Source organism: Canis aureus, chromosome 24 (assembly GCF_053574225.1).
Source record: "Canis aureus isolate CA01 chromosome 24, VMU_Caureus_v.1.0, whole genome shotgun sequence".
In the NCBI taxonomy this organism is placed as follows: Eukaryota; Metazoa; Chordata; class Mammalia; order Carnivora; family Canidae; genus Canis; species Canis aureus.
In genome coordinates, this window is record NC_135634.1 from 19666911 (window position 1) to 19678973 (window position 12063).

At 36.0% G+C, this 12063-nt stretch overlaps 1 protein-coding gene across 3 annotated transcripts in view; it reads right to left on the reverse strand.

Moving 5' to 3' along the window:
- The window catches only part of RNF17 (ring finger protein 17), a 116476-nt gene that overhangs the window by 96273 nt on the left and 8140 nt on the right, over positions 1–12063 (reverse strand). For all 3 annotated transcript variants that reach the window (XM_077868492.1, XM_077868493.1, XM_077868491.1), the window contains exons 4-6: positions 3825–3936; positions 2769–2849; positions 943–1043 (exon numbers count right to left, since the gene is read on the reverse strand). In XM_077868492.1, coding sequence (XP_077724618.1) covers positions 943–1043; positions 2769–2849; positions 3825–3936 — 294 coding nt within the window. The remainder of the gene's footprint in view (positions 1–942; positions 1044–2768; positions 2850–3824; positions 3937–12063) is intronic.

Below are 12063 nucleotides of genomic sequence, written 5' to 3' on the forward strand. Positions count from 1 at the left end.
AACGCAAATCAAAATCACAAGATTCTATCATACCCATTAGGACAGGATTATATAAAAACTCCAGGAAACGTTGGTAAGGATATGAATAAATTGATATGCATGAACTACTGGTGAGAATGTAAAATGTAGAGCTACAGTAGAAAACTTTGGTGTTCCCTCAAAAAGTTAAACATAAAATTATCATATGCCACTACACTGGACACTTAAAAAATGATTAAAATGGTAATTTTTGTTATGCATATTTTACCACTATAAAAAATGCTTAAAATGCATGCACATAACTTTTAACTTAAGTGTTATAATTAAAGACCATATGTGAGATGGTATCAATATGGAAGATAAAGAGTATCAACCAATTCACTGGCAGAATCCTAATGGGATTAAAAGAAAAAGAACTAAGAGTCAAATGGACAAGTTACCACTACTGAATATATTGCTTTTGTCATGTCAAAACTTTTATGATGTTTCTTGAATTGAAAATACAATTAAAAATTATTAAAGATCAAATATATCAAATAATTTTTAAGGTGATATATATGCAATTATGTGGTATTTGTTTAGAAATGAGTGTTAGTATTATTTGCTTTGATGCAAATTAAACACATGAAAAAATGATGGAATGATGTGTAAGAAAAAGCACGTTTGCATTTTCCCAAGTAAGCAAAATTCTACAATATGCAGATTTTGAAAATAATTTTTCTGTGCTGTTTAGGAAAGAAGCTTAAATAACAGTTAGCTATAGGACCAGATTGCAAATAGCCAAAATTTTTTGAAAATGTACAAATTGTTCTTCATTTTCAAGTTGTAGACATCAGTCTGTGGGGATCACCCATTACTTTCCAAACTTATTTAAAAGCTACTTAGTACTCAATCTACACAAAGAAACAAAGTGACAAGTTCATGTTAAAAACTTCAGTTTCACAGAGTCTGTATTTTTATTACCTGGAATCAAGAGAAGTAAAAAGCTGATCAAATTGTTTCTCCAGAACCTCTATAAGACTGACCGTTTCCTCTTTTGTTTGGTTGTGTATGTGTTCGAGCATCTGGAAAGAACATAATACAAAGATCTAATTTGGTATTTTTATTTTATAGAAATTGTACTGTCCAAATGATTTTAAAAGTAAAAGGTACTTTTTGGAATTTTCAAAGTAACCGCACAAAAGGAGATTAGGTGATAAAAATGGAATAAAGTTACAAGGTTCAACATTAAATCACAGTATTTGTCAGCAAGATCACATCTTTGTTGGCACTGTGCACTGATAAACTGGCGAAAAGGCCTAGAAAGTCCACTAAGTCTTCTAAACTTATTTCTTTTTATCATTACAAGAAGAGTCATTCTGGAGAGCTGAATTTCTCTCTGGCTGGATTCCTTAATTGAAAAAAAAAACCTTAATATGTAATATTAAACATACTTGAATTAAAATGTCAACTATTCCACATCTTTGCATTTTTTGACAAAGAATTGTTGCTTGAGATCTGTGGCCCCTTTTTTTCTTCCATTTTCTCCCTTTTAGAATAGGAATGTCTATCCTATACCTATCCAATCAATGTATTTTGGAAACAGATTATCTAGTTTCACAGGTTCAGGGCTGGAGAGGAATTTTGTCCCAAAATAGATCATACCCTGAGTCTCAGCCATACCTGATATACAGAAGATACTTAGATGAGATTTTTGGACTTACAGTTGATGCTGGAATAGATTTAAGACTAGGTTGGGATGGGGTAAATGTATTTTGCATATAAGAAGGACATGAATGGATAAAGAAAATGTGGCATATGTGTACAATGGAATATTACTCAGCCATTAGAAATGACAAATACCCACCATTTGCTTCAACATGGGTGGAACTGGAGGGTATTATGCTGAGTGAAATAAGTCAATCGGAGAAGGACAGGCATTGTATGGTCTCATTCATTTGGGGAATATGAAAAATAGTGAAAGGGAATAAAGGGGAGGGGAAAAAATAGTGGGAAATATCAGAAAGGGAGACAGAACATGAAAGACTGCTAACTCTTGGAGACGAACAAGGGGTGATGGAAGGGGAGGTGGGCGGGGGGTGGGGGTGATTGGGTGGCGTGCACTGAGGGGGTTACTTGATGGGATGAGCACTGGATGTTATGCTATATGTTGGCAAATTGAACTCCAATAAAAAATAAATAAATAAATAAATAAATAAATAAACAAACAAACACAATAAAAAAAAAGGGACATGAATCTGGTGTGGGGGGGAGGGTTAGAGAACAGACTGTTACAGGTTGTATTTTGTCCACCCCTCTCCCAAATTCATATGTTGGGGTCTTAACTCCTATGTCAGCTATAATCTTTTGATTGCCTTTGTTGTAAATTTGTTGTTGCTGGGTGCTTAGGTGGTTGTTCTTTGTCACTAAATGAGTCTCTCTTTTGGGAGATGAACTAAAGGAAGAAAGAGAATAAGATTCTTTGTGTAAGGGTATACAGCCAAATAATGAGCACTGTTAGAAAGATGATCTGCAATACTTCCAAACAAAATTCAGCTCATAGAAAGAAAAAAATCATGGTTCTTTACTAGTGCTCCAATTTCAGTAGGCTGCTAGCAAAACAATGCTGCAAGACCAAGCCTAGCAGGCTATAGGAGTTTTCCATTCTTTTGTATGTTTCTCTGTCATTTGATTATCATGCTCAATAACTTAGTGCTAAGCTCTAACTTCAGTGATATACATCTAAATATGCACATTTAAAAAGAACATGCCTTAATTTACTATGGAATTGAGTCATTTAAAATGCTTACTTTTACAGCAACATTTAATTGTTCAAAATTATAGCCTGCTATCTTCAACGCTTCATCAATTTCTTCTGCAGTTTTAGTTTCCTAAGAAGGGGAAGAGAGTCCACATACAAATATAAAACATAAAAACAGATGCTTACATACATCAGTTGCAAAAATATCAAGCTACAATTTTGACAAAAGTAACACAGACCACCACAGAAGTCTGAAAACAAAAATGACACTTAGTTCTATTTATCAAGAAATTAAAAACCATTAACACTTTAGAGTTTTGATTATAGATTATAGTATTCCAGATTTTTTAAGAGGTCTTTTAGAAAAAATACAATGTTCTGTGTAACCATTTTCCAACTTAAAACTATCCTGAAAAATGTATCATGGGAGTAAATGCACATACATGTAAAATTTAAGTTTTAAAAGAAGATTATAATTTGGCTATGTTAAAATTTAAATTTGAAGTAAAAGCAAGATTAAGCACTTTCTCCCTTCCCCCTTAGCTCACTAAAAGTCTCTTTAATAACAGCATTTTGGAATTTGTTCTATTTCTAATCTTAAAATAATACATTATTTAAAGTTATAGTAACAGGTAAAATTCAATCTTCCAACAATAACATCATCATCCTCACAGTGAACGTCATTAGGCCTTTTGGCTGCAATTAAAATGGGAAAATTGCATTCAGAATTTAGAAACTTGTACTTCACACAAGTTTCACATAATCTAGATTCAATAACTAGGTTCAGGGAAGTTTCCTAAGTTTCCCTTCCTAAAGGGAAGAAGCTACGTATGATTAAATGTTAAGAACACTAACACAGTTGGTCAAAGGGAAAATGGGCTGCCTTAGGAAGAAATGAGGATTATTCGCATATTTAGAAAACAAGAGATTCAAATAAAGAATGTAGGTCTACCTCTTACCTTTATGCTTCCAAAAAAAATAAAAATAAAAAAAAACTACAGTTATAGGGACCGTGAGAGGAGAGGAGAGGAGAGAGGAGTTAAGCTACAAGACACAAGTAAAAATGTTTGCTTTCATCTTACTTCATGAATAACATTTTTCATACCGCCATTATAGATGATGAGTTCAAAATAGTCCTGTGTGTGGATGTTGCATGTTCTAAACCAATAGTTAGCTGATCAGAAGTCTTTTTAAAGTCCTGAGAGCAATTCTTTGTCCTGAAAAGTGTCAAGTACATTATTTTAAATACCACATTAACTTTTAACCTTCTATTCTGATTTTTACTCTATCAAAAATAATTCCTGTGATGACATATAGTAACATGTACAGTGGGTTCTCAGTCATCTATGAAAGCAATGAGAGGGAAAGTATGGCTAAATATGCTGCCATATAAATTTATTTTACCACGAATTCAGCTTCTTAGCAAATCCCTAAAAATAAATAAAAATTTATCCCACAGTATAAATTGTCTTTAATCTCATTACCTCTCCTTACCCGATATTTTTTGGTAGAGATGTTGACAGTCACCGAACTGTCTTTAAGCTCAATTACTTACACACAAATGCCAGCTATTTTTAAAAAATGTGCTCATAGGCCTGGATAATTTACAAAAAGGTAATGAACTTACTAGGTAACTTACTTGCAAAGAAAAAAATAGTTTTATTTCTTACCTACCCATGCTAGAGTTTTTGCCTATTTTTATATCCCCATATTGGCTAACAGACAGTAAGCTCTAAATAAGTGTTTGCTGAATAAGTTAATCATAAGCCTGTAAGAGTTTATAAAAGAAACTATGATGTTTGAATGCTACCTTTTTGTTTTTTAAAGGTTTTATTTATTCATGAGAGACACATGGAGAGAGGCAGAGACATAGGCAGGGGGAGAAGTAGGCTCCCTGTGGGAAGCCTGACGTGGGACTCAATCCCAGAACCCCAGATCATGCCCTGAGCCAAAGGCAGACACTCAACCACTGAGCCACTCAGGTCCCAATGTTAACTTTATAGAGAAAAAGAAAACTGACAAGTTAAATTTTTAAACGTTCAATTCTTTTGGAAAATGAATATTCGTGTTCTTGAAAACATGTGAATAAATAAGCCCTTAGGAATCCATTATTCAATTCCTATTCCAAATATTAAATCAGGAAGAAAATATATTATTTTAAAACAGACTTATCCCTTGACACATAAACAACTATTTTAAATTTTTTTATTGGAGTTCAATTTGCCAACATATAGCATAACACCTAGTGCTCATCCCGCCAAGAGCCTTCCTCATTGTCCATCACCCAGTCACCCCATTTATTTACTGCTATGAGATAGGTTCGTTGCTGATTTACTTCTCTGAGAATGGGAGTCCCAAGAGATCTTTCATGCCCGGCCTATTGAAGGTGAAGCTGTCGCCGGGTAATCGGGACCCTTTGTGTTTTGCCCTTGTTTTTGCCCCGCCCACTCCCCCCCACCCCTTGTTCGTTTCCTAGAGTTAGGTGTCTTTCATGTTTTGTCACCCTCGCTGATATTTTCACTCATTTTTTCTCCTTTCCCTTCATTCCCTTTCACTAATTTTTATATTCCCCAAATGAATGAGATCATATAATGTTTGTCCTTTTCCGACTGACTTATTTCACTCAGCATAATACCCTCCAGGACCCTCCACGTTGAAGCAAATAGTGGGTATTTGTTGTTTCTAATGGCTGAGTAATATTCCATTGTATACACATACCACATCTTCTTTATCCATTCATCTTTCGATGGACACCGAGGCCCCTTCCACAGTTTGGCTATTGTGGACATTGCTGCTATAAACATTGGGGTGCAGGTGTCCCGGCGTTTCACTGCATCTGTATCTTTGGGGTAAATCCCCAGCAGTGCAATTGCTGGGTTGTAGGGCAGATCTATTTTTAACTCTTTGAGGAACCTCCACAATTTTCCAGAGTGGCTGCACCAGTTCACATTCCACTAACAGTGCAGAAGGGTTCTCCTTTCTCCACATCCTCTCCCAACATTTGTTGTTTCTGGTCTTGTTGCTTTTCCCCATTCTCACTGGTGGGAGGTGCTATCTCATTGTGATTTTGATTTGTATTCCCCTGATGGCTAGTGATGCAGAGCATTTTCTCATGTGCTTGTTGGCCATGTCTATGTCTTCCTCTGTGAAATTTCTGTTCTTGTCTTTTGTTCATTTCATGATTGGATTGTTTGTTTCTTGGGTGTTGAGTTGAATAAGTTCTTTATAGATCTTGGATACTAGCCCTTTATCTAATAGGTCATTTGCAAATATCATCTCCCATTCTGTAGGTTGTCTTTTAGTTTTGTTGACTATTTATTTTGCTGTGCAGAAGCTTCTTATCTTGATGAAGTCCCAATAATGCATTTTTGCTTTTGTCTCTCTTGCCTTCATGGATATATCTTGCAAGAAGTTGCCGTGGCCAACTTCAAACAGGGTGTTACCTTTCTTCGCCTCTAGGATTTTGATGGATTCTTGTCTCACATTTAGAGCTTTCATCCATTTTGAGTTTATCTTTGTGTATGGTGTAAGAGAATGGTCCAGTTTCATTCTTCTGCATGTGGATGTCCAATTTTCCCAGCACCATTTATTGGAAAGACTTTTTTCCCAGTGTATAGTCTTTACTGCTTTGTTGAATATTAGTTGACCATAGAGTTGAGGGTCCACTTCTGGATTCTCTATTCTGTTCCATTGATCTATGTGTCTGTTTTTGTGCCAGTACCACACTGTCTTGATGACCACAGCTTTGTAGTACAACCTGAAATCTGGCATTGTGATGCCCCCAGCTATGGTTTTCTTTTTTAATATTCCCCTGGCTATTTGGGGTCTTTTCTGATTCCACACAAATCTTAAGATGGTTTGTTCCAACTCTCTGAAGAAAGTCCATGGTATTTTGATAGAGATTTCAGTAAATGTGTAAATTGCCCTGGGTAGCATGGACATTTTCACAATATTAATTCTTCCAATCCATGAGCATGGAATATTTTTCCATCTCTTTGTGCCTTCCTCAATTTCTTTCAGAAGTGTTCTGTAGTTTTGAGGGTATAGATCCTTTACCTCTTTGGTTAGGTTTATTCCTAGGTATCTTATGCTTTTGGGTGCAATTGTGAATGGGATGGACTCCTTAGTTTCTCTTTCTTCAGTCTCATTGTTAGTGTATACAAATGCCACTGATTTCTGGGCACTGATTTTGTATCCTGCCACACTGCCAAATTGCTATATGAGTTCTAGCAATCTTGGGGTGGAGTCCTTTGGGTTTTCTATGTACAGTATCATGTCATCTGCAAAGAGGGAGAGTTTGACTACTTCTTTGCCAATTTGAATGCCTTTTCTTTCTTTTTGTTGCCTGATTGCTGAGGCTGGGACTTCTAGTACTACTCTGAATAGCAGTGGTGAGAGTGGACATCCTTGTCTTGTTCCTGATCTTAGGGGAAAGGCTCCCAGTGTTTCCCCATTGAGAATGATATTTGCTGTGGGCTTTTCGTAGATGGCTTTTAAGATGCTGAGGAATGTTCCCTCTATCCCTGCACACTCAAGAGTTTTGATCAGGAATGGATGCTGTATTTTGTCAAATGCTTTCTCTGCATCTATTGAGAGGATTATATGGTTCTTGGTTTTTCTCTTGCTGATATGATCAATCACATTGATTGCTTTATGAGTGTTGAGCCAGCCTTGCATCCCGGGGATAAATCCCACTTGGTCATGGTGAATAATCTTCTTAATGTATTGTTGGGTCCTATTGGCTAGTATCTTGTTGAGAATATTTGCATCTGTGTTCATCAGGGATATTGGTCTATAATTCTCCTTTTTGGTAGGGTCTTTGTCTGGTTTTGGAATTAAGGTGATGCTGGCCTCATAGAATGAGTTTGGAAGTATTCCATCTCTTTCTGTCTTTCCGAACAGCTTTAGTAGAATACATATGGTTTTTTCTTTAAACGTTTGATAGAATTCCTCTGGGAAGCCATCTAGCCCTGGACTTTTGTGTCTTGAGAGGTTTTTGATGACTGCTTCAATTTCCTCCCTGGTTATCGGCCTGTTCAGGTTTTCTATTTCTTCCTGTTCCAATTTTGGTAGTTTGTGGTTTTCCAGAAATGCATCCAATTCTTCTAGATTGCCTAATTTATTGGCATACAGCTGCTCATAAGTTTTTAAAATCATTTGTATTTCCTTGGTGTTGGTGGTGATCTCTCCTTTCTCATTCATGATTTTATTAATTTGAGTCTTTTCTCTCTTATTTTTAATAAGGCTGGCTAATGGTTTATCTATCTTATTAATTCTTTCAAAGAACCAACTCCTGGCTTTGTTAATCCGTTCAACAGTTCCTCTGGTCTCTAATTCATTGAGTTCTGCTCAAATCTTTATTAATTCTCTTCTGCTTCTGGGTGTAGGATCTATTTGCTGTTTTTCTCCAGCTCCTTTAGGTGCAAGGTTAGCTTTTGTATTTGAGTTCTTTCCAGTTTTTGGATGGATGCTTGTATTGCGATGTATTTCCCCCTCAGGACTGCTTTTGCTGTATCCCAAAGATTTTGAACGGTTGTATCTTCATTCTCATTCGTTTCCATGAATCTTTTTAATTCTTCCCTAATTTCCTGGTTGATCCTTTCATCTTTTAGCAGGATGGTCCTTAACCTCCATGTGTTTGAAATCCTTCCAAACTTCTTCTTGTGATTTAGTTCTAGTTTCAAAGCATTATGGTCTGAAAATATGCAGGGGATGATCCCAATCTTTTGGTATCGGTTAAGACCTGATTTGTGACCCAGTATGCGGTCTATGTGGAGAAAGTTTCATGTGCACTTAAGAAGAATGTCTATTCAGTTGTGTTTGGATGTAAAGTTCTGTAAATATCTGTGAAGTCCATCTGGTCCAGTGTATCATTTAAAGCTCTGTTTCCTTGGAGATGTTGTGCTTACAAGACCTGTCAATTGTAGAAAGCACTATATTCAAGTCACCAAGTATAAGTGTATTATTATCTAAGTATGTCTTAACTTTGGTTATTAATTGATATACTTGGCAGCTCCCACATTCAGGGCATAAATATTCATGATTGTTAGGTCCTCTTGTTGGATAGATCCTTTAAGTATGATATAGTGTCCCTCTTCATCTCTTACTATATATAGTCTTTGGGATAAACTTTAATTTATCTGATATAAGGATGGCTACCCCTGCTTTCTTTTGAGGACCATTTGAATGGTAAATAGTTCTCCAACCTTTTATATTCAGGCTGTAGGTGTCCTTATGTCTAAAATGGGTCTCTTGTAAACAGCAAATAGATGAGTCTTGCTTTTTTATCCAGTCTGAAACCCTGTGTCTTTTGATGGGATCATTTAGCCCATTCACGTTCAGAGCTATTGAAAGATATGAATTTAGTGTCATCATGATACCTATTCAGTCCCTGTTTTTGTGGATTGTTTCCTTGGACTTCCTCTTTCTTTTACAGGGTCCCCTTAATATTTCTTGTAGAGCTGGTTTAGTGATCACATATTCTTTCAGTTTCTGCCTATCTTGGAAGCTCTTTATCTCTCCTTCTATTCTGAATGAGAGCCTTGCTGGATGAAGTATTCTTGGCTGCATGTTCTTCTCATTTAGGACCTTGAATATATCTTGCCAGCCCTTTCTGGCCTGCCAGATCTCTGTGGAGAGGTCTGCTGTTATTCTAATGCTTCTCCCCATAAATGTTATGGATTTCTTGTCTCTTGCTGCTTTAAGGATCTTCTCTTTATCTTTGGAATTTGCAAGTTTCACTATTAAATGTCGAGGTGTTGAGCGGTTTTTATTGATTTAGGGGTGTATCTCTCTATCTCCTGGGTCTGAATGCCTGTTTCCCTTCCCAAGTTAGGGAAGTTCTCAGCTTTATTTGTTCAAATACAGTTTCTGGACCTCTGTCCCTTTCGGCACCCTCGGGAACCCCAATTAGACGTAGATTTTTCCTTCTGAGGCTGTCATTAATTTCCCTTAACCTATCCTCATGATCTTTTGTTTTTCTCTTTTTTCCTCAATTTCCTTCCTTGCCATCAACTTGTCTTCTATGTCACTCACTCGTTCTTCTACCTCGTTAACCCTTGTTAGGACCTCCAGTTTGGATTGCATCTCATTTAATTGATTTTTAATTTCAGCCTGATTAGATCTAAATTCTACAGTCATGAAGTCTCTTGAATTCTTTGTGCTTTTTTCTAGAGCCACCAGTAGCTGTATAATTGTGCTTCTGAATTGGCTTTCTGACACTGAATTGTAATCCAAATTTTGTAACTCTGTGGGAGAGAGGACTGTTTCTGATTTTTTTGTGGTGAGTTTTTCCTTCTAGTCATTTTGCTCAGTGCAGAGTGGCCAAAAACAAGTTGTACTTGATAGAAGTGCAAACTCTTCTCACTGTAGCATTCCAGCTGTTCTCTCTTTAAATCTCAGACCGAATTCGTAGGTTTTCAGGATGATTTGAAAGTTATCTAGGTAAGTTGGTGGGGACAGGTGACTTGGGGACCTTACTCTTCTGCCATCTTGCCCCACCTCCTAAACAACTATTTTAAACCAAACTCTAAAAAAAACCCCCAAAACCCCACCAAACTCTATTGAAATTAGGGAACAGGAGCTTCTAACATAAGTATACTTGACATGGAAAAATTTTTTAAAACGAGTAATTTGGAAAATAATGGGTATTTCAGATGGATTCATCTACTTATGAAAGTGAAATCTCACTTTATAACCACACTAGATATTATATATATTTAGACAAGAACACAATCAGGTTTAAGTTGTGTAAGGTTTAAATAAGCAGAAAATTGCACGTAGAAGTGCAGACCTCTAGATTCTCTTGGGGGAATAAAAAGTAAGATTGGCAACACTGAGTTGGTCTTAATACACAGCAATAACTGGCTGGAGCTGAAAAGGAGCCACCTCCTTTGGAGAGGGTGAACCTTCTTTCATCTGCCACAATTCATACCACTCATTGTTTAAGCTGTACCTTATCCAGTAAGTCACCTGCTGGACTCTTGTAGGTACTCAAATCTGTTGACTGACTTACATGGAGCCAAAAAGATTTCTAAAGATTTATTCTAATCATTTAATACAGAGCTTATGGAGGAAATGTCTGGTGTAATACAAATATAGGGATTAGCATTCAATTAAGTCTGAGTTCCACTGGTTCTGTCAATAACCAGATGCCAGACTTTAGCTAAGTGGCTTATTACCTAAAGAGAACTGTAACTATTCTTTCAGTTTCTAAGCATCCGTTTTAAGTATGGAAAGAGAAGCTGTAGCAGTAATGTGAAAAGCCACTGAATTTTAGTCTAAAAATTTTTTGGAATTTAGGTAGGCAATGAAGAAGCATGGAGCAGGGAAGAGTAGGGAAGTGCTAAGGAGGTAGTCAAAAGGAATAAATAGGGTAGTAGAAATGGAAGATAAATTATGGATATGGAAGATATTGTGGAAATTATATCTGCATGCAGCACGCAAATTAAAGGAGATATGAGGAAATGGGGTGATTTACAGATGCTCAGAGCCATTAACAAAACTGAAAGGTTTCAAATGAGATTGTTCCTTGAAAGTCTCCCGTATCTCCCACATAATTTATTACTATATTAAATATGCTTTAAAAAGTTAAGGCTATACAAAAATATAATTGTCTTCTAAGTAGGGCCTCAATGAATTAATCAAAAGTTTCTTTAACGCTTATAAAGTTGCAAAGTAAAACTATATATATTTTTACTATTATCCATCCATCCCATAGCCAACTCTAAATTTAAATTTACCTAGGACTGAAACACGATTTCAGAAAAACCATAGCAAATGTCAAAACATCATAGTAATTCATCTAACAAGCACTTATTACATATTTATTGTGTCTAACACCAGAAATGTAGAAGCAGTAAAATGTGGTCTATGCCCTTACAGGGGCTTGCTTATAGACTAGCAGAAGGAGACATATATAAATAAATAACTGCAATAAAATATAACACAGGTGGCTGGTTTCTAGCTGTGATAGTTTAAAAAAAAAGTTTGTATTACTAATTCAAAAAGAGCTTTATTAATATATACATATACAAAGTCCTATTAAAGAAAGAAAAAATGAATAAAAGAATCCCAAAATTATCACTTTTCTTTTTATCAATCCAGTCACCTCACAAACCACCTCTTTCCAAAGTACTCTACTGCATCATGCTCATGATACTCTTGAGAATCAATACCTTTCTTAAGCTACACCTTACTCTTAGCCAGCACCAATAACTTATGCTGGAATGACCTTCTCAGCTTTATCTTGCATTTTCCCTCATTTAAATTAAGGACAAACTAATGCTTCTTTAGGAGCTGGATTCTCCATTTCATTAACAGATAAATTATAAAAGAGCACTCTA